General features: G+C 33.9%; 3 protein-coding genes across 3 annotated transcripts; 2 read left to right on the forward strand and 1 right to left on the reverse strand.

Moving 5' to 3' along the window:
* The first annotated feature begins 770 nt into the window (after window positions 1–770).
* zgc:56622 (uncharacterized protein LOC326033 homolog) lies at window positions 771–7,454 on the forward strand. Its single transcript, XM_056478391.1, has 10 exons — window positions 771–1,036; window positions 3,469–3,639; window positions 3,730–3,846; window positions 5,231–5,308; window positions 5,410–5,526; window positions 5,695–5,807; window positions 6,050–6,137; window positions 6,452–6,535; window positions 6,695–6,777; window positions 7,156–7,454. The coding sequence occupies exons 1-10, from the start codon at window positions 947–949 to the stop codon at window positions 7,187–7,189; spliced, it is 975 nt and encodes a 324-aa protein (XP_056334366.1). The 5' UTR covers window positions 771–946; the 3' UTR covers window positions 7,190–7,454.
* A 1,274-nt stretch (window positions 7,455–8,728) lies between these two features.
* On the reverse strand, window positions 8,729–15,886 carry klhl36 (kelch-like family member 36). The gene is made up of 6 exons (XM_056478114.1): window positions 15,870–15,886; window positions 15,575–15,657; window positions 14,383–14,535; window positions 11,507–12,427; window positions 9,920–10,077; window positions 8,729–9,670 (listed from the first exon to the last, which is right to left on the reverse strand). The coding sequence occupies exons 2-6, from the start codon at window positions 15,647–15,649 to the stop codon at window positions 9,091–9,093; spliced, it is 1,887 nt and encodes a 628-aa protein (XP_056334089.1). The 5' UTR covers window positions 15,650–15,657; window positions 15,870–15,886; the 3' UTR covers window positions 8,729–9,090.
* Window positions 15,887–16,583: 697 nt separating this feature from the next.
* Window positions 16,584–25,426, forward strand: cotl1 (coactosin-like F-actin binding protein 1). Its single transcript, XM_056478115.1, has 4 exons — window positions 16,584–16,887; window positions 17,186–17,268; window positions 23,112–23,269; window positions 24,580–25,426. Exons 1-4 carry the CDS (start codon window positions 16,811–16,813, stop codon window positions 24,688–24,690), a joined length of 429 nt encoding a protein of 142 aa, XP_056334090.1. The 5' UTR covers window positions 16,584–16,810; the 3' UTR covers window positions 24,691–25,426.
* Window positions 25,427–25,943: the final 517 nt, after the last annotated feature.

Consider the following 25,943-nt stretch of genomic DNA (forward strand, 5'->3'; position numbering starts at 1 on the left):
CAAAGCCATCCACAATCTCGCCCCTCCATATTTGTCTGCCCTCATTTCTGCTCCCTCTCGCACCCTGAGATCTTCTTCCTCCCTCTGCTTGTCTATCGTCCATGGGCAATAGAGCACTCAGCCGCTCTGCTCCCCGGCTTTGGAACTCACTACAACCTGCCATCAGAAACATTGACTCCCTCACATTATTCAAATCAAAACTCAAAACCCACCTATATAAGATGGCTTTTAATCCTTAATTGTACATGCACTATTGTTGTGTATATTTTTTACATTACTTTTCTTGTTGTTTTATTGCTCTTGTTTTATTGTACGGTGTCCTTGAGTTGCCAGAAAGGCACCTTTAAAAAAAGTATTATTATTATTATTATTATTATTATTATTATTATTATTATTATTATTATAAGCAGATTAGAATGATTTCTGGAGATTCATTTGGAAGTGAAGACTGAAGTAATGATGCTCAGAATTAATTTTCACCATCAATTACATATTATAATTGGTCCTATTAATGTTTTCACTGTATTTTAATCTCAAAAATTACAAATTTCTTTTTTATAAATCCTCTTTAGGTCATCAAGTATACTAGCAAAAGCAAAAGTGAATAAGCAGTTTTTTTTAATTATTTCACCACCATACTTCCTGATTTACACCCGCAAACACATGGAGGAAGTAACCGAGGGTCACATGAGCTCTAAAGGTCACCTTCACAACAGTGCCAGCAGCCAGTATAGTTTGAGGAAACATGTGAACAATAGTGGCAAATGATCTGCACTCACACACAAACACACTCCTTGTTAAGATGAATGATTAACTGCACAGATAAAAAGAAAGCAGCTCTGCTTAGTCTTCAGAGAGGAAGATCTGAGATAGAAATATAGGAAAAAGGACAGAAAAGACGAGTCTGTCTACTTAGCTCATTTCACGTTGCTCAACTCTGTCTTTCATGGAGGAGGGAACTCAAAAGCCTAGGAAGATTGAGCTGAATGATGGCACGTTCATGCCACTGCTGGGACTTGGGACATGGAAGCCAGAGGTAGCATTATGATTCTACAAACGACCTTATGCTAGCTTCATTTACATGCATTTATTTACATATAGGAGGAATTTGGACCGATCAGGAGACTTTTAAACATTTATATCAGATTTAGCTCAATGGAAGAGGATAACTGGGATTTTTTGGCACATTTTTAAGATGTCAACAAACAGTCCAATGTTACATTGTTTAGATGATCAGTTAAATTATTGGAAATTCAATGAACATATTATTATTATCTATCTTTATCTAAAATTATTGCAGAAATATATTATTTAATATTATTCTTATGTGAGAAAATAATTTAAAAAATAAATACAATTATTAAATAAAACACAATAAATATGAATATATTTTTTTATAAAATATAAACAATATTTATAAATAAAATTTAAATGTATTTCATTTTGTGCATGTATATAAATCCATATTTATATGTAAATTTAAAAGTAAATCAATTTATTAAAAACTAGGGATGCTCTGATCAATCGATCTCAATTGAACCAATTGCAAGTGTTTGTTTATGACTTTACAAGCAGAGGAAGATGCACATGCGCGTCCGGGATATACATCAGCATCGCTTCAACGCATGAGCAAAGTTTACAAATTGCATTGTTAATAATATTTCTTACCATTTTTTTCTAACCGTTTTACCTGTTTTTTTTTTTTGTTAAGTTGCTTTTGACTATTACATGTATGCAACATTCTTAATTTAATCTCTTAGGTAAGGCGAGATCTCACACTTAGAGGAAAATTTTGCTTTATGCAATGACAAAGGTATATAAAGCTTGAAGCATCAGTATTAGGTATTGGCCGATCACCATGACAAGGAATCGGTACTCAGTATTGGCTGCAAAAATTCAGATCGGAGCATCCCTATTAAAAACTAATTACATTTATATTTATGAATTAAAATAATAAAAAATGGATAGTCCAAATTTATGTTAGCGAAAAATATTAGATAAAAATAGAAAAAAAATTGAAAAAAATCATGAGAAACCAAAGATTTATAAAAAGTATGTATTTATATATTTAATTCAAATAAAAAAATCTATTTCTAAAGATGTTTGGTGACAAAAATATTATTTTAATAAATATATATTATTTATAGAACTGTTTTATAAACATTTATATATTATCAGATTTAGCTCAATGGAAGAGGATAACTGGGATTTGTAGGCACATTTTTAAGATGTCAACAAACAGTCCAATGTTACATTGTTTAGATGATCAGTTCAATTTAATTATTGGGAATTCAATGAAAATAATATTATTTTCTATCTTTATCTAAAATTATTGCATAAATATAATAATTAATATTAACCTTATGTGAGAAAATAATAATAAAAAATAAAGACAATTATTAAATTAAACAATAAATATGAATATATTTAGTAATAAAATATATACATTATTTATAAAATAAAATTTAAATATATTTTCTCTTATGCATATATATAAATTTCTAGCTAAATTTAAAAGTAAATAAATTTATTAAAAACTAGAGATGCTCTGATCAATCGGCAGGAGATGAGTATTGACTGATAATCACATTTCACTACTCGATCAGAACTCGCTGATCTGGCCGATCTCACGAACTGATCGCAAGTGTTTGTTTACGACTTCACAAGCAGAGGAAGATGCACGTGCGCATCCGGGATATACATTCAGCAGCGCTTCAACACATGAGTAGTGTTTACAAATTGCATTGTTAGTAATATTTCTTACCATTTTTCTTCTATCTGTTTTATCTTTTTTTCTGTTAAGCTGCTTTTGACTATTACATGTATGCAACATCCTTAATTTATTCTCTTAGGTAAGGCGAGATCTCATACCTAGAGGGAAAATGTGCTTTTTACAATGGCAAAGTTATATAAAGCTACAAGCATCGGAATTCAGTATCAGCTGATCACCATGACAAAGAATCGGTACTGAGTATTGGCTGCAAAAATCCTGATCGGAGCATCCCTATTAAAAATTAATTACACTTATATTTATAAATTAAAATAAGTTTAAAAATGAGTCGGCTAAATTATTACATACACATATTACATAAAAATCACCCAAAAAGTGAAAAAAATCAAGAGAAACCAAATATATATAAAAAAAAAATGTTGAAATTATGTATTTATATATATTTCAAATTTATTACCTTTCTATTTCTAAAGACAAAAATATTATTTTAATAAATATATATTATTTATAAATCTGTTTTGTTCAAATGTACAAAAATATATAAACTATATTCACTGAGAAATGGATAAAATATTCATTTTCAGATTGGGGTGTAGTCATTTATGCTGAGCACTACATATATGTGTGTAATTATTTAATTATGACAATGATAATGATGACAGGGACAGGAATGTTTAAAAAGGTAATAATCTCATGCACCTTGAACTTACATTAATGTTTTACTGCACTGTGAACAGTCCACTGGTCCAGACATGTGTCAAAGGGCCTGTGAGGCAGCGATTGCTGCTGGATATCGTCACATAGACACAGCCTACTGCTATAGGAATGAGGTGGATGTGGGAAAGGCCATCAAGGACAAGATACAGCAGGGTATCATCAGACGCCAGGACATGTTCATAGTCAGTAAAGTGAGTTTAAATCATCATGAGATCTATGTGAACACATTTTAAATTAGGTAGCAAAAACATAAGTGTAACAATGCTACTGTTAATTTCCAGCTGTGGGGCACTCATCATGCTCCTGAAGATATTCCTGTTTGCTTTAATAAATCTTTAAGTGACCTTCAGCTGGACTATCTGGACCAGTACCTGGTGCACTTTCCAGTCGGACTAAAGGTAACTAGTGTAGTACCTTATAATTTAAATAATAAATGATCCTCATATAACCATCAGTTACTGAATATAATAAGTAAATACTAATATATCTTTAAAATATTTGTATTATAATTACAGCATATACTTTTTTATCTATAGATCTGTTCATGATATGTTTTTGTGTGTACATATCTATTCAGTTATAGGTAAAAAAAAAAAATAAGAAACCACTTGAGAATGAAATATAATTGAGCAATTCCATGCAAATGTCAACCTTTTTTCACCAAAATACAGAAACCGTTTCTACGTTTTTTTTGTGTAAGCAAGTGTCCTAAAGTACTTTAGAAATATTTAAAAAATGTCTGTCTATGTTTTTAAACAATTTTATTTGATTTATCAAAGTCACATGAATGGCAATTTCACATCGGTCACATCCATAACGAAGCTTTTACCTCATAAATGCAAAAATAATAAAATAAAATCAATCATGTTTGTTCTATAGTGAGTCAACTCTTATCCTTTTGATAAGCATTATTTCTTTTGGGTTGTGCAGTTAAATTGACAGAATTTCTACAAAGTATGTTGTATACGGCAAACTCGCTGACTTTTTTTTATTTCCCTCATTTAAAATACAAAACAAGTTTACAGATTGATATTTTACTGATCCTTTAACTCTGTGGTTAGTTGTTCTGGAAAATATAAACAGATGTTTTAGTATAATGTTAGCATATTCTATGTGAATTTATGTTTTAAGTTTTTACTGCAAAAGTCACATCCATAACGCTGGAATTGCTCAATTACATTTTTCAAAAAATAAAGAAATTGTCATGTTTCAGACATATCTATTCACAACATTTTACTTCTGAAGAGTTAACAAATCAACAATTGGTGGAATAATACTGATTTTCAACCAAAACAAATTAAAACATTCATTAATAGTTATTCTGACCAACTGCTTTAAAAGATAAATATATGCAAACACAATACTACATTTATTTTCTAAATTAACTAATAAGTCCATATATAGGCCTACACATTGTTCCCAAAAAGTGCAGTTGAATTCTATTTGGTCATCTTTATCTAAGTTTATTTGCTAAATAATACATTAATGAAATAATAAAACACTTTTCCTCCATTTTAAATGCCCAGATGCATTTCCAACAGTACATATATATATATATATATATATATATATATATATATATATATATATATATATATATATATATATATATATATATATATATATATATAAAACTGTAAATAAAATGATCTGCAGTCTTTCACGCAGTATTTTACGGCATTGTTCGGTATCAAAAGTTATTTAACTAACCTAATTTGCATGATTATATTGTATCGAGTTCAACTTTTCAAATTTTTTGTCGCTTTTTTCAATAAAACACAGAAAGTGGGGGATGAACTTTTTCCAGAGAGGGATGGAAAGATCCTCACAACTGACATAGACTATGTGGATGTGTGGAGGGTAAAGCTAAAGCTAGCGCTAAAATCAAAAACACAAAATACTGTAAATACCTTGCTAATGATGTCCTCAAGGTGTTTAGAGTGCTCTGTCGTCTGTTTCAGGGGATGGAAGCTTTGAAAGCAACTGGAAAAGTGAAAAGTATCGGCGTGTCGAACTTCACAATGGAGCAAATAGACAGACTGTTATCTGTGGCCAAAATCCCGCCGGCGGTTAATCAGGTGCGTCAACGTTATACTAGCACGACAACAATTGCGGTTTGGATGAAGTTTAATAATACGAACCATCAGTCGACATATACAAATTTAAACATTAGAAATATTCGGTATAAATAAGATAAAATAACTTAAGTAACCTAATAATATTGTCAACTGTTTATGTGTCTACAGGTGGAGCTTCATCCGTACCTGGTTCAGTCTGACCTGATAGACTACTGTAAATCCAAGAACATTGCTTTAACAGCCCATAGCCCGTTCGGTTCACCCGGGAGACCTTTAGAATTGTTGAGTTCAAAGCAATATGTCATTTTTATCATCTCAGTTGACCAAAGCTATTAATGAAATTAGCCATTGTTTTATTGAAGTAAAAGTGTAGTAACCTTGTTTTAGGCACATTGATGTGATTACCACACAGTTTTACTACTAATACCACTGTTAAACTTTGGTCAGTGTACCTAAACTATAGTGAATTTGTGGTTAACATGGTTGAACTAAATTACCTACTTTTATTCTCTTACCTCTGCAGCCAAACAGGAGACACAGATCCTATAGGATTACTGGAGGATCCTGTTGTTGTTGATGTAGCCAAAAAGCACAGGCGGACTCCTGCCCAGGTCATAATTTACTCAATGCCAATGAAACCTTTTATGTTTTGTCTACGTTTTTCTACTCTAATTTAAATTATTTTAACCTTTAAATTAGATAATTTAAATTAGATTATTTATGGTAGTAAATGTTTCTTTGCATTATTGTTTGTTAGAATACACAATTATGTTTTGTAAAAAACTGTACTGAAATGGTATTTAAGAATTTCTAAAATAGTTCTTAATTGTGTTGAAGAAAAATAAATGCTTTTTTTGAAAGACTGCATGTCATTCATTCTGTGTTTTCTTTTGGGGTTTTAATCTCTGAATGAATCCTCCTGCAGGTTCTTTTGCGGTATCACATTCAACAGGACATTGCAGTGATCCCAAAGAGTGTAAAACCCCACCATATTTTGGAGAACACAAAGGTAAACTTCTAAATAATATGTACATTTCATTTATTTCACCTAAAGCTGTCAGCTGTTAACTCATAGTATCATCCTGATATACATACTAAATAAAATTATGCTACAATAGGTCTAATAAACATTTTTGTGTGTGTTTGTGTACTGTATGGCTGGATGCAGATCTTTGATTTCATTCTGGATGAAGAAGATATGAATGCTCTTAGGTCTTTGAATAGAGGTTGGAGGGCATGCATCATAACAGAGTAAGAGTATTTTGAGTTCAGTTATTTTAATAGTAAAGGGGGCATTTACACAAAACAGTCCAAGTACATTGTTGTCATGTAAATGGGACGATGTAACGACGAACCCTTTCAAGATGAATTTGTTTTTGGCTTATTTTGTATTTAAGTTATGTTTAAAATGTAACATCCCAAATCAAACAAGGGATGTTAAAATCCAGTTAATATTGCTTCCAACCCTTTCAATTGGAAATAAAGGTCAAAGTAAATCAACTGCATTGCATGAAACAATACAAAATGTTGCACTAGTTAATGTGGGTACATGAACAGTAGTCTGATTGCAAACAGCAATAACAGTGTTTCCAAGCTAGTAGTTAACAGTATGGTGTTATTGCTCTTTAGGTTGGAACCACATTACTTCTACCCCTTCAAGTGAAATGCTGTTAGTCCCCACAAAGAACCCACGTAGGAAAATCAACAGTCAAGCACTTCTGGAGGAGATTTCAATGTATTGCTATAAAATGCAGCATATTAGATTCACATGATAAGCATTATGGTATAGACTAACATTCAAAAGTTTATGAACTGTGAAATACTGTTAGAAATAACAGTAATGTGAAAATAAAACTTTAAATGTATTTTAAAATCTAATTTATTCCCGTGGTGAGTTTTCAGAAACCATTTTAATATGCTGATTTGGTTCTAAAAGAAATAATGATGACTGCTGAAACAGTCGCGCTACTTACTATTGCTTCGAACACTGTGATACTTTTCTCAGGACAAACAGGACAGCTAAACTTTGATAAGAAGTCTTTTGTAACATTATATTGAATATCATCATTGTCCTTGCTAGTTAAAAGTAAAATAAAATAAATTAATAATTAAAAATCTGACTGGTATTATTCTTAAAGGGATAGTTAACTAATTTAAATTTGCTCGTTCTCTGGCCATTCAAGATTAACTTTTCTCCATTAGAACATTAAAGGATCATGAAACCTTGGACTAAATGAACAGATTTGTGTCTTGAACATCATTTAAGATAACGTTAGCATCTGTTAGCTTTAATTGTAGGGAATAAGTAGCTAAATTTGAGCTTTCCCCCCTATTTTCATCTTCTGGGTTTGAAAATCTATATTGAGGCAGTGTCACTTGTAGTGATTTAGCAAAGGACATACTGTCCGTTGACATTAGCCTGAGTTTTGTTATCCTGTGAGAAGATGCTTTTTCTGAATTGTTTAGTCAAGCTGTGAGACCAAACAGATAGTAAATAGGCATTCTTGATCGGTCCTGATGCTGGTAGTTTTGTCAGATGTGGCAAACTCTTTGAGTATGCATTACATTTAAAAATATGTGACGAGCGCTGCTGAGTGGATTATTGAACACTGCTGATTGGCCATTGTGTACACGACATGCGCTCAACAGATATGACTCTGAAGTGATTGGCTCTAATGATCACAGGTTTAAAAGAGATGCAGACAGACAGTGGAGTATTTGAAATCTGTGTCTATCAGCAGATCAGTAAGTAAATTGACACGGCATTCAAACACTGGCAGACACAACTTTCAAACACTCAAGTGGCCAATGACATTTCTGTCCCTTCAAATCTGCTTAATGTATCTAAATTTTAAAATAAGCATTCTTTAAGTATAAACATATTGCATTTCCTCACATGTTACATCTGAGTTAGGATGGGCCACTGACAGATGATGGATAATCTCTCCTCTTTCGCCCCTGCTTTGCTCCAGCACACCCACTCCCCAACCTTCTGCTCACAACTTTCCATGCGCAATTAAGTTGTATTTTAACAAAACAAATTCTGAGGTAGACTTCAGCTGAAAGTTTTCATGACCCTTTAACGAAGATTATTTCCTGAAACTCTGGTGATAGGCATTTTATAAACTGTGAACATGCTCAGGGCTGTCTGTTGAGGCTGCAGTTTACAGGTAATGATGTAAATAATGTTCAGTTTTTTTATCTTTTCTTGACCATTTCACTTTATAAAACCTCAATGTATCATTAGAACCCACACATATTAATTTTGCTTTGCCAGTATATCCTTTTTGACTCTCCAAACTGCTGGTATCCTTTGACCAGAGTAATTTTTTTGGAATAAACAATGTTTTAAATGTAACTCAAACATCTCAAGACATCTATGAAAGCTCAAATAATGTTAGAAGACTTATAAAGGTAGTTTGTGCTTCTCTTCAAGGTCTGGCAGCACAGTATCTTCCTCTGACCTTTATTAAAGGCTCTGAGAAGCACCCAATTGATTTTGTCTTATGGCAACCCAAGTTTTAAGGGAGTGGTTTAGTTCTTTATAGGAAGATGCCCAGTCATTCACCTGTGATGCTCCTGACTGGAGTTCTGTTTTTCTCTCTCAGTGTGTGCTGATGTTTGACCCTCTATACTATTGGTTAGCTGAGATTTAACAAGACACACACATGATGCTCCAGCAATATGCTTTGGTAGATTTGGACCCAAAGACCACTGTCCCTTGTCTGGATCAAACACTTGGGTGCCCTGTGAAAAGTCCATGGCCTCCCAGCTGTAACCTCCCAAAACATAGATCTTTCCATTTAGCACTGCTAAACCAGCCTCACAGCTAGCATACCTGAGAGGGGCAATCATGGTCCACTGATCGGTCTGTGGGTCAAACGCTTCCACCTCTAACACATCAAAACGCTCCATGCTGTCCTCATGGTCATCACTGCCACCAATGGCGTAAAGTCTGTCCTCTAGAGATGCCATTGAGTGCCAGCCTCGCGCAAGGATCATGGCCTGGCGCTCTCTCCATGCATCTGCAGTTTTGGGGTCATAACTTAGCATATCACGTCTGTACGGGCCGATTTGGTAATCATGACCCCCTGAAATGTAGACGATACCCTTGTGGATGGTGCCCGCATGACCATATGTGAATCTATGAAAGAAAACAGTAATACTTTCTATCAGAATAATAAACAGAAAGTTATGAAAGTTCAAACGTATAGCATTTAATTAAATCTTTTACATGCAGATGTCTAATTTAATGATCAACTTGAATAAAAACATTTATTTTGATCATTGAAACTCTCACTGACCTTTTAAATGGTACATACAGAAACAAAATACATTTCCACATAAACTGCAAACCAATACTAAGAAATAATATCTAAAACACACAACAAACTTGGGTAATCCTGCAACGTAGGTCCAGTGGTCATCAGCAGGATGATACACTTCGACAGAAGACAAAGCTCCACTATCATTGCGTCCCCCAACAGCTATAAGACACTCTCCCATGGTTCCTAGATAGAAATCCACACGCCGCTGGTTCATAGGAGCACCCTGAAAATGAACAGATGAACATTCAAACTTAATCAAGTCTGTCAAAAAACAGAGTTAATAGTCATGTGAAAGTTAGGACACCCTATGAAATGTATAGAGTGTATATTAATTTACTTTTGTAAAAAATAAATAAATAAATATAAATACATTATATATAAATATAAGTCAATAAAACAACTTAACACTGAAAAGGTTTTATTTCTGAAAACAGAAAATATCAGGTTTATGTATCAGTTATTTTAGTTTTTATTTATTATATATTATAATATACATTCATATTTAAAATGACATTTTGCTTCTATTTTATTTTTATTATTCTGTTCTATTTTATTATGTTTTTTCCCTGTTATTTTATAAGTTTTTATTGTTTAATATGTTTATATGCATCTGTTCCAGTAGTTTTATTTCTAATTCAAATTGTATTTAACTGGATATATTATATAATTAGAATGTAATATAATATATAATAAAATAAGGATATATAATTTTATTTACACACACAAAAACTAACAAGAAGTGAATGGATGGACAAAATATGTTTGGATGAATGAGTGGGTGGGTGAGTAAATGGGTGGATGGATGGACAAAATAGGGATGAATGAATGGCTATATAATTTTATTTATACAAAAAAACGAACTAACAAGAAATGGAGGGAGGGATGGATGGATGGATGGATGGATGATGGATGGATGGATGGATGGATGGATGGATGGAAGAATGTATGAATGGATGGATGGATGGATGGTCTAAATATAGATAGATACATGGGTGGATGGATGGACAAAATATGGATGGATGAATGGGTGGGTGGGTGGACGGATAGACAAAGATATGGATGAATGGACAAAATATGGATGGATAAATGGGTGGATGGATGGACAAAAATATGGATGGATGGATGGCTGGGTGGATGGACAAAATATGGATGGATGAATGGGTGGATGGATAGACAAAGGTATGGGTGGATGGATGGATCGATGGACAAAATATGGATGGATGAATGGGTGGATAGATAGACGAAGGTATATAGATAGACAAAGGTATGGATGGATGGACAAAACATGGATGGATGAATTTATATTAAAGATCCTGTTAGTTATTTGCTCCCAATATGAAAAATGCAACCATTTAGTCATACTCTGGAGCAGAGGGACTGCTAAGCAGGGTAAGTTAGGAATATTCTAAGGACCCACTCATTTTTGGGGCCCCAGAAATACTATCAGGGTCCTGAACCCCACTCCTCCCCACCCCTGACTCCACCTCTTTGTCTTGATCACCTGTTCTTATACTTCGTCATTTGCATGTCACAGTGAGGGGTAGCCATTGAAGCTAGACCAGCTACTGCCAACATGCCTGCTCTGGAACATTACAGCTAAAACTTAAATGTCACAATCTATTCAAACAGTCAGCAGACAAACAAATCCTCACCTTGAACCACAGGTTGCTTCGAGGATCGTACCGATACAGCATGTCACTTGCAGAATCTCCCCCGTTGTCCCGTGAGCAGCTCCCACCAGCTGTGAAAATAAATCCCCCCAAAACCGCCACACAATGCTGAGTCCTCGGCGCCGGCATCTCAGTCTCCCCAACCCACTTTCCTGCTTCTTCATCCAGCCAGCAAACCTCAGCGCTCAAACCCTCTCCGCGCTCAGACACTTCTCCTCCCAGCAGCAGCAGACGCTCCACACCTCCCCGAAGGCCCGTTCGCTGTGTCTGCATTACAGGCTGAGCACTGAGCTTCCTGTGGTAGTCTACTCCTTCCTCAATTAACGCCTTGCAGCTTGTGTCCAGAGGAAGCAGGGAATGTACGGTAGGCAAAGCATGATCTTTTAGGACATCAGATGGGATGAGGGCGAAACGAATGTTGGATAGGAGCTGAAGGGTGAATTCAAGACGTTCAGGTTTTTGATTCAACCACTCCAAGGCGACTTGAAGGAGAGCTTCCTCGTTTTCACATTGAACTTGTTCACTGGAAAGGTAAGCACAAAGCTTGAACATCCGCACATCTTGGAGGAACTCGGATGTGATGGAAAGCGTGCTGAAATGTTTCAAAATAAAGCGGTCTATGAAGGCATCCAGCCGATCCAGACTGTATAGCAAGGCGAGTTCTTGAAGGTACAGGTAGTTGTCTTCACGTACCTCTTTTTCTAAATACTGGCAACAGAAATCCACAGCTCGCCACACTTGCAGAAGGTGAGCCGTTTCTAAAACGTAATCGATGTTTCCTCCGTCGAGAGGTAAATCGCCGCTATATAGGAAGTCTATTACGGCTTTAACGCCAACATAGGAGGCTCCTACTAGCTCTATTTCAGACTCGTGTTCCTCTCGCATACCCAGGGTGAACATGGCCTGGAAGAAGGCAAATGCCAATATTCAATAATTTAATTTATCATGATAATGATCATACACTATTTTCATATAATGGGCACTTAAAAATACAGCTAATAATTAGTGTTACAGTGTGTATTAAGAATATTCAGTATTCAATCCGAGTGGTTGTTCATCACAGGTGATTTATTTTTAAACATGAATATTTTCCGATGTTAAACTGGTCTACAACATTAAAAAATTATTTAGAACCTTTTTCGTTTGTTAACTCTGTAAAGCAAGGTTCAGTAGTGTTGAATACTGAAGAACCCAGGCCAGGAGACTCGTTACAAGCACAATTCTTTATTGAGTCGTGTTGGTTGTTCTGCAGTCAAACAGCATCTTCAAAAAGTCTTACAGGTCTAAATGAGTCTGCAAGTCTAAAACAAGTATGATCTGAGACAGAGTCATCCTGTCTATTATGTGTTTTAGGAGGGGCAGTGTATAGAAAACGGGCATGACAAGTCATTTGAAAATCTTGTTTCAGGGTCTTGAATAGATCCTGAGGTTTAACCTGCCCTGATGAGCTTGAAAGTATCATGCAGAGACAAGGGCACAGGTTGCGTCCGAAACCGCCAACTACTCAGTAGGTACTGTATTTGAATTTAAATGTACTACTCTGCCGTTCTATACAGTATGAATGTAAGCAGTATGAATGGAATTCGGACATACTACATCTGCCATTTCGTCATAATCACGTGACCTACCCTCGTGAGTTGCGTCGCTTCACTCCCATTTATGAATTCTCATGCAGGCCATCATGGGATAGCGCAGCGTGCATGAGATACGCACTTCAGAATCTCGCCGGAAGTAGCAGGTCATGCGAGTACTTCTCACATACGAATTCTATGAATTCGGACATACTACTCGGCTCGCATACTGATTTTAACATACTATATAAGTATGGATGTATGCGATTTCTGACGCAGCCACAGTCTTTAAGACCCTGCCCATAGCAATTTCATGGGATCTGCCAGTGCTCAAGAAGGCAATTTAATGAAGGCAGTTTAATGTCTCTGTCACCTGGCCTGCTAGAGTTTTAAATTAAATTATACAATTAAAACCAAAGAATATAACGTTTCACTTATATATATTATTGTTAATTTGGAACAAGATTATACAAAGTTTTATTTCAACAGTAGTTAAAATCAGTTAATTTAACTAAGGTCAATGTAAAGAATTAATCTTGATGAATCGTGATGTTAATATCTTAGGTAATGCCTAATAATGCATTAAGAAAATCATAATTGTTAAATAGAGTTAATAACTAATACAGTTCAGTTGTATTTTTGGTCCCACTTTATATTAAGTGGCCTTAATTAATATGTACTTACACTGGAATAATCATATGTTACAATGTACTTATTGTGTAAATACATGTTTTTACATTGTACTTATGATTGATTAAATACCTGCATGTCATTACATCTGTAACGAATGTCCGTAATTACATTTACAATTTATATAATTGACCATCCCTTACACCTTGACCCCCCCTTAAACCTACCCATATCACCAAAGCTGTCCCTAACCGTACCCACATCCCATCACAAGAGCCCTAGAAGTGTTCTGCAATACATTATGAACACGGTAAGTACATTATATTTATTTTCTGATGCAAGTACATAGTAATTATGAAGTGGCGCCGTATTTTTTTATATTAACTTTGATTTGAATGCATTTACTATCGTTTACTAATGAGACTTTATTATAAAGTGTTACATTGTGTTTTTTATCATCATTTTGCTATTTAATTTGTTTTTTTAAATGTATTTACTCTGGATATGCATGTACAATAAAGCTTTACACTAAGTATTTTTTAGTTATCATACCTGTTAAAGTAGCCTTTTTTGCAGCTTAGGTCAATATTGGGATAATGCCATATACCATAATTACAGCTTCAGCAATTAACTGCAGCAAGCAAAATTTAAGCCTACCTGGAAGTAAGGACTGGATACAGCGAGTAGAGCCCGATGTGCTGGGATCCGCTGGTCATCAGCCACCAAAACCACATCACACATTTGGCCATGCTGTCGTTGCTCATTTAAGCCTTGCAGGAGGTTGTTAGCCTGGTCTGCCCATCGATAGACCTGGTGATTATGAGGACACTTGTTAGAAACTTTTTAAAAGATAATATGATTTTTACCCCCATCCTTTATAAAGCACTAGTTTACTCTTTATAGGCTCTATTCAGTCTGGATGCACGAGAGTTGTTCTGGTCATCTTGTGATGTCCATATGCCAAATACAATTTTCAGACCAGCATAACTGAAGTTTTCATCATGTGACAGTACTATTTATATTATTTACAGATGTTATTTATTATTGTGCAAAAAAACTGTACATTTAACTTAATGGATTTTGAAATGTTTATTAATAATAATGCAACTATTGGGTATGTAACAATAAATGTTAATGAATTATGATAACTACTTAAACATTAATATTATTTATATAAAAATAATTTATAGTATTGGCCATCAATTTAATTACTTATATACTTTTAAAGCATTCATTATATATATATATATATATATATATATATATATATATATATATATATATATATATATATATATATATTTTTTTTTTTTTTTTTTTTTTTTTTTTTTTTATGTGATTCCATACCATTTTTATGTGATTCCATTTTTATGTGATTCCATTCCATTTTATGTAACACTTTGAAGTTATTATTGGTTCTCAGCATTTGCATTTTCTTATCTTACAGATAATACAGATAATTTGTTTTGCAAATGTCGGACAAGAAAATTATCATTAATTTGCAGAAAATGATAACAGGTCAATGAAAGATATAACCTTAAAAATTACTGGTACACATATATCTTTCCCGGGACTCCAAACCTATTTATTTTATCTGGAATTTTAAAGACTCCATGTGTAGTTTACAAAATGTATATACTTAACATTTATTAACTTAACACTTTTATTTATTAAACATATGGCATGATTATTACTAGAACGTCGAGAGAACCACCAACAACTTTGCTGTTCAGAGTTGTGATCTAGAACCAAAATAATAATTGCTATCCAGAGTTGTGATCTTGACCCAAACATTTTTTTAATTTTAGTTTTCAGACTTATAATTAAGAATAATACCAGTTATGCATACCTTTGAAGATTCATTTGATCTGTGAGGACGTGTCAGACGAGTTTGCTTCCCAATGTCCATTATGTCATCTGACATCTGACTACCTGCAAAATAACACAATCAAATTTAATTATCTGAAGAATTTTTTAAAAAATCGTAAGTTATTATAAACCTTTATAACGTTCAAAGTAATTAAAGACAATAGCTCAGTACACAATAATTCGTGACTGTTTCGTGGATTTTCAATATGTATATAAATAATTTATAGCTACAGCTTTGACAACAACCGTACAGTAAATTTCAGATAGTATTTTACCATTTTTCGATTATTTGAAGTCTAGTTAAATGCCCCTGAGTGGAGAATTAGTTTAAGAGTAGCACAGACGGTGAAGCTTCCGTGTAACGCATAATTTCAAAATAAAAGTCACTTTTCGCTATGACATTCTCACATTCTCCCTGAAGAAACTATGGAAGCAGTCGAAATATAAAATATGACTTTTATTTATTTATTTAAACTGCTGGATTGGTTCCTAAATAAATATATTACATTTTAAATTACATTGACTCTTAAATAGCATTTAACTTAATGTATTGTTTATTGTTTATAATGTTACTTTTTTATTTTTTTCAACTCATTGTGCTATATTTTTAATTACATATGTATTTATTTTATTTTTATTTTTTTATTTTATTTTTAATCCAATTTGTATTATTTGTTCACATTTATCTGCTTGTTTACTTGTTTAAATATATGTACTAAATCAAGATTTGGACATATTTACATTTTAAATTTACTTTTAAATTATATCTTTTGCTTCATTCATTTTAATCCTCTGGTGCAATTAAAATATTAATAATAACAGCAAGTCATTGTTCTCGTTCCAAAATTCAACATGAACCCAACAAAGTCCACAAGATGGCAGAGTAACTCAAAGCAGACGACCGAGCAGAACTGGGCGGATTTAATGTGGCTCAATACTCATGTTGGCCATTAGGAGGAGATGAACCCGGCTCGAGCTCTGCGATTCACTGGAACAGCAACCTGACAGACGAATATCACTAACGCCCATTAAGAGCAATAGGAAATGAATCGAGTCGTCAAATTAGTTGCCTCTCCATCCCACTGAGAGAAGAGACCTCTCCGGCACACCAGCAGCCCCTCTGTCGCACTTTGGGATTTATCTCGCCTTTTCTCTCACCCCCCCGCCCCGGCTTTGTTCTGCATTTAGACACATTATCTCCCTTTGCATCGTCGAAATGGCAACACGAATTGACAAAGAGGCTTGCAGAGAGGTATACAATCTGGTGCGAGACGACAGCTCAGGTATATGCTGGTGAGTCAAGCCTTGATTTGCCGCACATCCACAGTATTCGATAACGGAACTCGTTACATTGTTTCAGAAATTAGAACGAATTCGAATTTAGAGCGATACATTGTAGCGTTATTTCATTCATTAACACGGGATGTGGTGCAACATGTAGGGATGGGTGTTTTAACCCTTGGGTTGTGTTTCAAAATCTACTTTGCAGCCTACCTAGGCGACAAAAAAATCGAGGTAGGCTGCTGGTTAGATTTTGACGCAGGTTAAGAATTGTGTCCACTGTTAATAATGTCATATTTGATGTTTAAAGGGCATGTTTTAAGTATGACGGATCTACAATTGTACCAGGCGGTCATGGGTCCGACTATGAAGAATTCAAGAGCCAGTGTACAGGTGAGTGCTGTTTACCTGCATTCAATATTGTTTAATATGCATTTCTGCAAAGCATAAATGTGGAAATTTCAAGTGGTATATTCTTTTCGCCACTTGTTGTTCCAAATATGTCTGTCTTCTATTTTGAGAAATTACTCCCTTCGCCTAAATATTTTAAAAGGTGTCTAATCCTGCTCCTGAAGGACCTATTGTCCTGAATCGTTTGGATATTACCCTAATTAAACACACTTGAACCAGCAAATCTTACTAGAAACTTACTGATAGATTTATTGACACAAGTTGAGGCTAAACTTCAGGACAGAGTTTGGACTCAATGAAAGTGATCTGTATAGGTTCACCAGAAGAAAAAAAACAAGGTTTAAAGCAGCAGTTTAATTTTTAAGTGAACTGTGCCTTTAAGTTCGACATAACACATGATAGGAAGTCATTCATATTCCAGTGTAGACCATACCAAATATGGTTTTAGACTTGATAACATGACATGGCTAGAGGGTGATAAGTTTACTGAGAGGCTTTTAGTTAATAAAATCACAGATATAATCACTGAATCAACCAGAAGTCAACTTTATATTTATTTAATAATATATCTGTGTTTTTTTTTTGTTTTTTGTTTTGTTTTTGATCCATCAAGCTATTATGAATGGTATTTTATTGTTATTTAACTGTAAATAACTGTGTAGCTCTAATGAGAGAATGAAATGCCACAGTTAATGAGCAGGTCTGGGCGTGGTGCTCGGTTTTAGTCTCTGATAGTAAGCAGATGCAAAACTGTCCAAATGTTGCAATATCATGGCTTCCGGCACTGCACTTCGACGGATAATCAAAGATGTCTTCCTTAATGTTACTGCACGCCCATTGATTGGTGGAGAACCTTTTCAGAAACTTTAGTCATGAAGTTTACTTAGGAAATACTTATGCAAATGAAATGTAAATCACTGTTAGGTTTCATTAAGATGCTAATGTAGCTTTTATTAGTAGTTTGAACTCATTTTTTATTAGTACGTTTTCTGTTTGCATTTAAATTCTAGATTTCTTTTGTAGTTATTTTATTTTAGAGTAGTTTTAGTTATTTTAGGACATAAAAAAGCTAAAACAAAATGAAACTAAACAAAACGAAAATGAGAAAGTCTTTGATTTCTTGAATTACATGAGCTAAATTAGGTTTTAATATACTTTAATTTCAGTTAATTTTATTTTTAAAATTAAAAATAAAACCGTATACTGTTTTATCCAGCATTTAATTTTATTTTTTCTTTAATTTAATTAGATTTTTAAATTTAATTATTTTATTTTTCCATCTATGGCTATTATGGCTATTGCAATTTCCATAAAAATATATAGCAGACAGGACAAAAAAAAACAGAACAGCAAATTTGCTGCTTAATATAGAAGTATCATTATTATTTGACATTATATGAAAAATATCCTTTTATATTTCCTACATTTTTGATCCATTGCATTAATTTTAATTTCATTTGGAACCTTTCTTTTTACTCGAGTGCACAAAACCCAAATTGGGTTTCAGAAATTTGGGTCAAACTGATTGAAGATTATACAGCGGGTCACATTCATACATTCTGCATTTCATTATGTCTAATAGGCGATGTCTAAAAGATGTCTAATTTTTAAATATATTTCATATTTAAAGAGCTGTATGATCATCATAGTGGAGTACACACGAAGTCAGTACAAATACACTAACTTTCTGGAAGTGATTTCTTCAGAAATGCACACTCTAGAGGAAGTAGAAGCGTGTAAAGCATTGTGAAAATGGCAATAGCAGCGTTTTTATACCATCGTAAAATAAACAGCATGTCTTTTTCCTTTTTACTAGAATCCATGTGCACGACATGCCGACACATGACAGGCACTGCTCACTTCCTAAATGTGGTTTGTTGGAGGTTTCAGTTCTGTTGAGATGCACCAGGGGTCTCTGTAATGAGACGTTGACTCGTTGCATACTTTGCTCCTGAAACTTGAAGAGTCACTGTGCCAAACGCAACTGACAGTATTACCCATGGTTCCCTGACTTAGCGTCTTAAATCCTAAGCCCAGTTAATCAACAACAGAAAACCAGATATTATCAGTCTCGGCTTGTACCAAAGAAACTAAGCGAGGCAGTTGTTTTCAGATAATATAATAAAGTATTTAGTGTGAATATAGAACAAATAAACATTGTAATGTATTACATAGGCAAATAAATAATTGTATATTAAAAATAATAACCTTAAATATCTATCTGTCTATCTATCTGTCTATGTATTTGGCTGTCTGTCTATCTGTCTATGGATCTGTCTGTCTCTATCTATCTATCTATCTATCTATCTATCTATCTATCTATCTATCTATCTATCTATCTATCTATCTATCTATCTATCTATCTATCTATCTATCTATCTATCTATCTATCTATCTATCTATCTATCTATCTATCTATCTATCTATCTATCTATCTATCTATCTATCTATCTATCTATCTATCTATCTATCTACATAACTAGATAATGTAATAAAATATACCACGTTAATTTATATTTATTATTAATATATCATGCGTGTATAAAAAATCTAATAAATATAGCCAAAATAAAAATAAAACAACAAAAAATAAATATTATATAAAATAATAAATAAATTAAATAATAAATAAAATGTTAATACACAAATAAAGAATAAAATGGATAATATATTGTATATTTTTAATTATTATGAATAACAATAGTAATCATAATAATATTATATATGTTTATAAAATGCATTTTTGTAAATAAAATATTAAAATTATTAGGCATAAGGAGGTATTAGTTTCACATAATCTTTGCAGATCCATAAAGATCAAAGTGCATAGGCACATTCTAATAATAAATGAAAGAATGTTTTCTTCCTTATAACATTATCTAAGCTCCTGTCCAAATGCCACTGTTCAAAGCAATTGATGTTATCTTTTGAATCCAGTCCCAGTGCCACTGCAATGCAGTTGTAGCTCATTGGGGAGGAAGTGGACAGCTGTTAAACAGACAGAGCCAGGGAGTGTTTCAGTTCCTATATAATACCCTAAATCACTCTTATCAATGGAGACTGTTAACATGATCACCTCCTTACCTCGCCCGCTTTCTCTGTTCCTTGTCTTTCATATGATGTCATAGAGCTTAAATTTCTCTGCCTCATCCCCAGTTCGCACGTGACGCTCTCAGATTGCATTTCATATCATGACGTTTTTCTCTGGAAAGGAAAACAATGCAATGGTGTACATACAAAAACACTTGCTACAATAGAGACAGTGTTCATTCCACTGCCAACTCTTCCTTATTGTTTATTAATTCTGTCATCATTTACTCACCATTCATTTGTTCAGCACATTGTGAACGCAAAAGAAGATTTGTTTTGAAGATTGTTGGAAACCGCTACTAATTGGCTTTCAAGTATTTGTTTTTGCCTACTATGGAAGTAAATGGCTACTGTTTTTCAGCATTTTAAAACTATCTTCTTTTGTGTTTAACAGAAAAAGAAACTCAAAGGTTTATAATCGCTTCAGAATCAGTAAATGCTCACTGCATGTTTGTTTTTGGGTGATCGATCACTTTAAAATTAATATAATGTTCATATTAATGCTTAAATTACAGTCTCCACTTATGTTTTAGACCCTCCCCTCCAGGCAGATTGGCTCTGTGCCTCACTTTTCTTGTTCAATGTCCTGTTTCACTGGAGGATCAGTTGACAAAGATGTTATTGACTTAAATAAAATACAAACCAGTAGCAGAGAGAAATATTCCAGTTGCTAAAATAATAAAAATGAGCAAGAAATAGCTTATTACATTATTTAAATAAAATATAAATACACACACATACAATAATTGAAATGCTGATAATCTACCTCTAAACTATAACTTTATCTTTATGAAATATAGTTTATTTAAAATGACAAACATGAAACTTTAAATGAAAAAAAAAAAACGTTATTAGTTTTATTTTAGCCCCCCCATTTATAATAATATATATGGTGGGAGGGGTGCATATACTGTGTGTGTGTATATATATATATATATATATATATATATATATATATATATATATATATATATATATATATATATATAATATCACACGAGTAGCAGTGCGACATGGCTGTATCAGCACTAGCTTTATGCGTTTATAGACGCGTGAACATTTTGAGTTTACTTGCTTCATTCGTGCATCATATTCACTTCACAATAGACATGGATTCGCGTCATGGGCAGGGCTTCTGTCTGCTCGGTGACTCTAGCTTGCTAAATAGCTAACATGGATTTTATAGAGAGTATAGCTGTGTTTATGTGCTTTAAGACTGAAAAACAGCGTCGATTCGTTTGGAGCCGTGCTTGAGTCCACTAGATCCATTCTAGATCCATTCAGAGGTGCACCCAGATCTGTGTTCATCAACTCCTCCAGAAACTATACCTGCATGATGGAGGCTTTCAGCGGTGCTTCAGACTGAGCCAGGCCCAGTTTGGTGAACTGTTGACCGGTGTCGGCAGGGGGATTTTCCCTTTGGACATCAACAACAGGCTCTATGTCATAATCACACTCCTACAAGAGAAAGCTCCTGATTGGTTAACGTGGCACAAATGTCTGCTAAAGTTCAGATTTTCCAACTCGAGCGATACGCGCATTAAGCATGTCAATTGTGGAAAACACTCAACTCGCACCGCTTCATTCACATCTTTGCATTGACTTAACATGTAAATTACTCGTGCTTGATGCTTCTTCTGCATTTGGTGTGAACGCAGCATTAGTGTCCTGCAGTAATGAAAACAGGAGACTAATTAGAAACAAACCAAAAAGTAACTCAGGGTTATACAAAGAGTGGCCAAAACAAAATGCATATATTCCTGATATGTGAGTCCCATCTCACACTCAATACACTACAATTACTATGGTATAAATACAAAAGAGAGAGAGAAATCATCTCAGAAAGTCACTTACCAGGTTAATAATCATTTGATCAGCTGTACTTAGAAATTACGATCTTTTCTCTAAGGGCTTATTATGCGGTCTCTGTCTCCATCTTGTGGATGGACAATGTCAGCTGTCTTTGCTGTGCTCAGTATGACAGGCGTCCTGATGTGCTGTTTCTCTGAAATTATAAGTATTTAAAATAGGCACTGTCCTTAATAAAAAATAAACTGCATAGTTGCAATCTAAAAAACTACATTCTCACCTAAAAAGCCTCAAAAGTACATTATGTTGTCCAACAGCAGCAATATTTGTCAAACTGTAGTGAGTTTATTGATCTGCTGTCACTCTATGTGGGCGAAGTAATACAGAAGGGTGAGGAGGCTGTACTTGTTCTAATATTGCAGAATATCGCACATATATCAGCCAATCAGATTTGAGAACGAGACAGAACTGTTGTAACTGATTCATATTCATTTGGGGGCTTTTTAAATTAAATTATGTTAGTAATATAATTTAAAAAGTACTTAATGTTAGTTTCAATGATGTTTACTTGATGATGTTCTTGGGTGTCAGAATCTGATTTATCATCATTGATTTATCTTTCTCCTATGCTAATGTTGAGGTGTGTGTATGTATATGTATATATATAAATAAATAAATAAATAAATAAATAAATAAATAAATAAATAAAATTGCACCTTAAAGAGACAGTTCACCCCCCCTCCAAAAAAAAAAAAAAAAGAATATATATATATATATATATATATATATATATATATATATATATATATATATATATATATATATATATATATATATATATATATATATCCTTCCTCTGTTCCTTGAGTTTCTTTCTTCTGTTGAACACAAAACAAAACCTTCAACTTTCTCTCTCTGCCTCTCAGAGGACGGCCGTCTGTTTGGTTTTGTGAGGATGATGACGGGCGACGCCATGAGCAAGCGTTCTAAGTTCACCTTCATCACTTGGATTGGCGAGAACGTCAGTGGCTTGCAGAGAGCCAAGATCAGCACCGACAAGGCACTGGTCAAAGAAGTTGTGCCGGTGAGTTTTGCCATCTCTGATTTCATATGCAAAACTGACTTACAAAATTCAGCACACCCAGACACGCACATTACGATCTTCAGTTTGACTTTAACCAAATCTGTCCATCCATGCAAACAATCCACCATGTTTTTATTGTTTTAACATGCAGAATTTAGCGAAGGAGTTTATGATCCTATATCTGATTGAGTTCATTTTTCCTGTTGAACACAAAGGAAGATATTTTGAAGAATGTTTAAAACTGGAACACATTGACTTCCATAATATTTTTTCTTACTATGGAAGTCAGTGACTAATAGTTACCATCATTCTTCAAAATATCTACTTGTTTAAGTGTAAGTAAAAAAAGTTAAATACTATTTATTTATGTGAACTATATTTTTAACGCTCTCTACCATGCAGATGAGATCAGATTTCCTCTTACGTTACTTACAAAATTCAACACCCAAATACGCACATTACAATCTTCAGTTTGACTTTAACCAAATCTGTGCATCCATATAAACAATCACTCAAGTTTTTTTTGTTTTTTACACATAATTTTGCCAACGAGTTTATGATTTCTTTCTCCTGTTGAACACAAAAGAAGATATTTTGAAGAATGTTTGAAACTGAAACTGACTTCCATAGTATTACTTTTTCCTGCCATGGAAGTAAATGGCTAACAGTTACCACCATTCTTCAAAATATCTCCTTTTTAAGTGATCGACTGAAGAAGGAGTGAAAAAATACTCATGAAGGTAGACTTGTAAATAAATAATATTTTAATTTCGATGTGAACTATATATTTAACGTTCTCTAACATGCAGATGAAATTCTTCCAGATTTCCTCGTATGTTACTTACAAAATTCAGCACACCCAGACACCAACCAAATCTGACTTTAACCAAATCTGTGTTTGTTCTGTGTTGTTTTAACACACAATTTTGCCAAGAAGTTTATGATTCTATACCTAATTGAGTTTCTTTCTCTTGTTAAAACAAAAGAAGATAGTTTGGAGAATGTTTGAAACTGGAATACATTGACTTCCATACTACAATTGAAGTCAGTGGCTAACAGTTACCAACATTCTTCAAAATATCTCCTTTTTAAGTGTTCAACTGAAGATACTCATGAAGATTGACTTGTAAATAAGTAGTATTTTAATTCTGATGTGAACTATATATTTAACCTTATCTAAAATGCAGATAAGATTACCTCTTATGTTACTTACAAAATTCACCCGGACACCAACCAAATCCGACTTTAACCAAATCTGTGCAAACAATCACTCAAGTTTTTTTCATGTTGTTGTTTTTTTTAACACGCAGAACTTTGCCAAGGAGTTTATGATCAGCGATCCCAGAGAGCTGGAGGAAGATTACCTACGTAATGAGCTCAAGAAAGCCGGCGGTGCCAACTATGATGCTCAGGCTGAATAAAACTTGGGGATGGGTTTCCATTGGGTTGAAAGACACACACACACACACACACACACACACACACACACGCGCACACACAAACATGCACACACAGGGCAAATATCCATACCTCATTTTTCTCGTCGGTCTGGCTACGGTTGATTTATCTACTGTACTGTGCATCATCTCAGTGCTATAGTGCTCTCATCTCTTTTCTTCAGGGGTGTTTTGTAAGTCTTTTCTGAGGATGTCTTTCGGCTCATCACTGTGATATGCTTCCAGAATCACTGGAGAGCATACGAGTCCAGAGTTGTTTTCTAAAGGGGGTTCTTGTGAATTGGATTCCTCCAAAACAGACCACTGTGTTTACGGTCTTGGTCTCCTATAGAGAGCAAGACATTGTGGAATGTGTGCATTTGGCTATGTGTGTGTTTGCAGACACTGCACTGTGATTGGCTGACTTGCATGCAAGAGGGTGGGGCTTTAAATGAATCGTAGCCCCGATTGGCTGTTTTGCTCTCTCTCCACCTGACTGATAAAAAGCCATTTCTATGGTGTAGCCTTCATACTGGTTTAAATTAAAATATCCAAGAATGTCATATTTTGGTGTTGTTTTTGTTTGTTTTTTTACAAGTAGCTTATATTTACATGAATAAATACAACCTGTGGTTCTTCCTTTAAAGTAACTCCGGAGACAAGACAAGAAATAAGATGGTCACAAAAGCAATCATGTCCGAATAAATCTTTTTTTTCAAGACATCTTGTGTTTGTGTGTTATATTTTGTGAGAATTTTGTTCAACAAACATCTATATTCTGAAGAGTTCAGGTCTTCTGTTTGTGCATAAATATGCTTATTTTAAATATGGCTCAGCATTTTTCAATAAACTATCAAAGATGTACATAATGTCATTAGCTTCTCACTAACATTTGGATACTAAAATAATATCTTAAAATGGCTACAGCACTAGCTAGATCAGCTGATTACCTACAGTAGATATTGCTGTCTGTTCTAACTATTGTTAAAGGGATAGTTTGCTTCATTCATTCATTTTCTTTTCGGCGTAGTCCCTTCATTAATCTGGGGTTGCCACAGCGGAATGAACCGGCAACTTATCCAGCATATGTTTTACACTTCCAGCTGCAACCCAACAACGGAAAAAGTATAGTTTGCTTAAAAATGAAAATTCTGTCAACGATTATGCACCCTTCACTTATCCTATACCTGATTGAGTTTCTTTCTCCTGTTGAACAGAAATTAAAATATTTTGAAGAA

The sequence above is a fragment of the Danio aesculapii genome, chromosome 18 (assembly GCF_903798145.1).
Source record: "Danio aesculapii chromosome 18, fDanAes4.1, whole genome shotgun sequence".
In the NCBI taxonomy this organism is placed as follows: Eukaryota; Metazoa; Chordata; class Actinopteri; order Cypriniformes; family Danionidae; genus Danio; species Danio aesculapii.

Excerpts from the sequence above, each read along its gene's own strand:
- zgc:56622 (XM_056478391.1), top strand. The coding sequence starts at position 947 with ATGGAGGAGGGAACTCAAAAGCCTAGGAAGATTGAGCTGAATGATGGC. Across the intron at positions 5,808-6,049 it reads CCCGGGAGACCTTTAGAATT|CCAAACAGGAGACACAGATC; the intron begins GTTGAGTTCAAA and ends TTACCTCTGCAG. Across the intron at positions 6,778-7,155 it reads AGGGCATGCATCATAACAGA|GTTGGAACCACATTACTTCT; the intron begins GTAAGAGTATTT and ends ATTGCTCTTTAG.
- klhl36 (XM_056478114.1), bottom strand. The coding sequence starts at position 15,649 with ATGTCAGATGACATAATGGACATTGGGAAGCAAACTCGTCTGACACGT. Across the intron at positions 14,536-15,574 it reads GATCAAATGAATCTTCAAAG|GTCTATCGATGGGCAGACCA; the intron begins GTATGCATAACT and ends CATAATCACCAG. Across the intron at positions 9,671-9,919 it reads TACGTTGCAGGATTACCCAA|ATTCACATATGGTCATGCGG; the intron begins GTTTGTTGTGTG and ends TTTCTTTCATAG.
- cotl1 (XM_056478115.1), top strand. The coding sequence starts at position 16,811 with ATGGCAACACGAATTGACAAAGAGGCTTGCAGAGAGGTATACAATCTG. Across the intron at positions 17,269-23,111 it reads ATTCAAGAGCCAGTGTACAG|AGGACGGCCGTCTGTTTGGT; the intron begins GTGAGTGCTGTT and ends TCTGCCTCTCAG. Across the intron at positions 23,270-24,579 it reads TGGTCAAAGAAGTTGTGCCG|AACTTTGCCAAGGAGTTTAT; the intron begins GTGAGTTTTGCC and ends TTTAACACGCAG.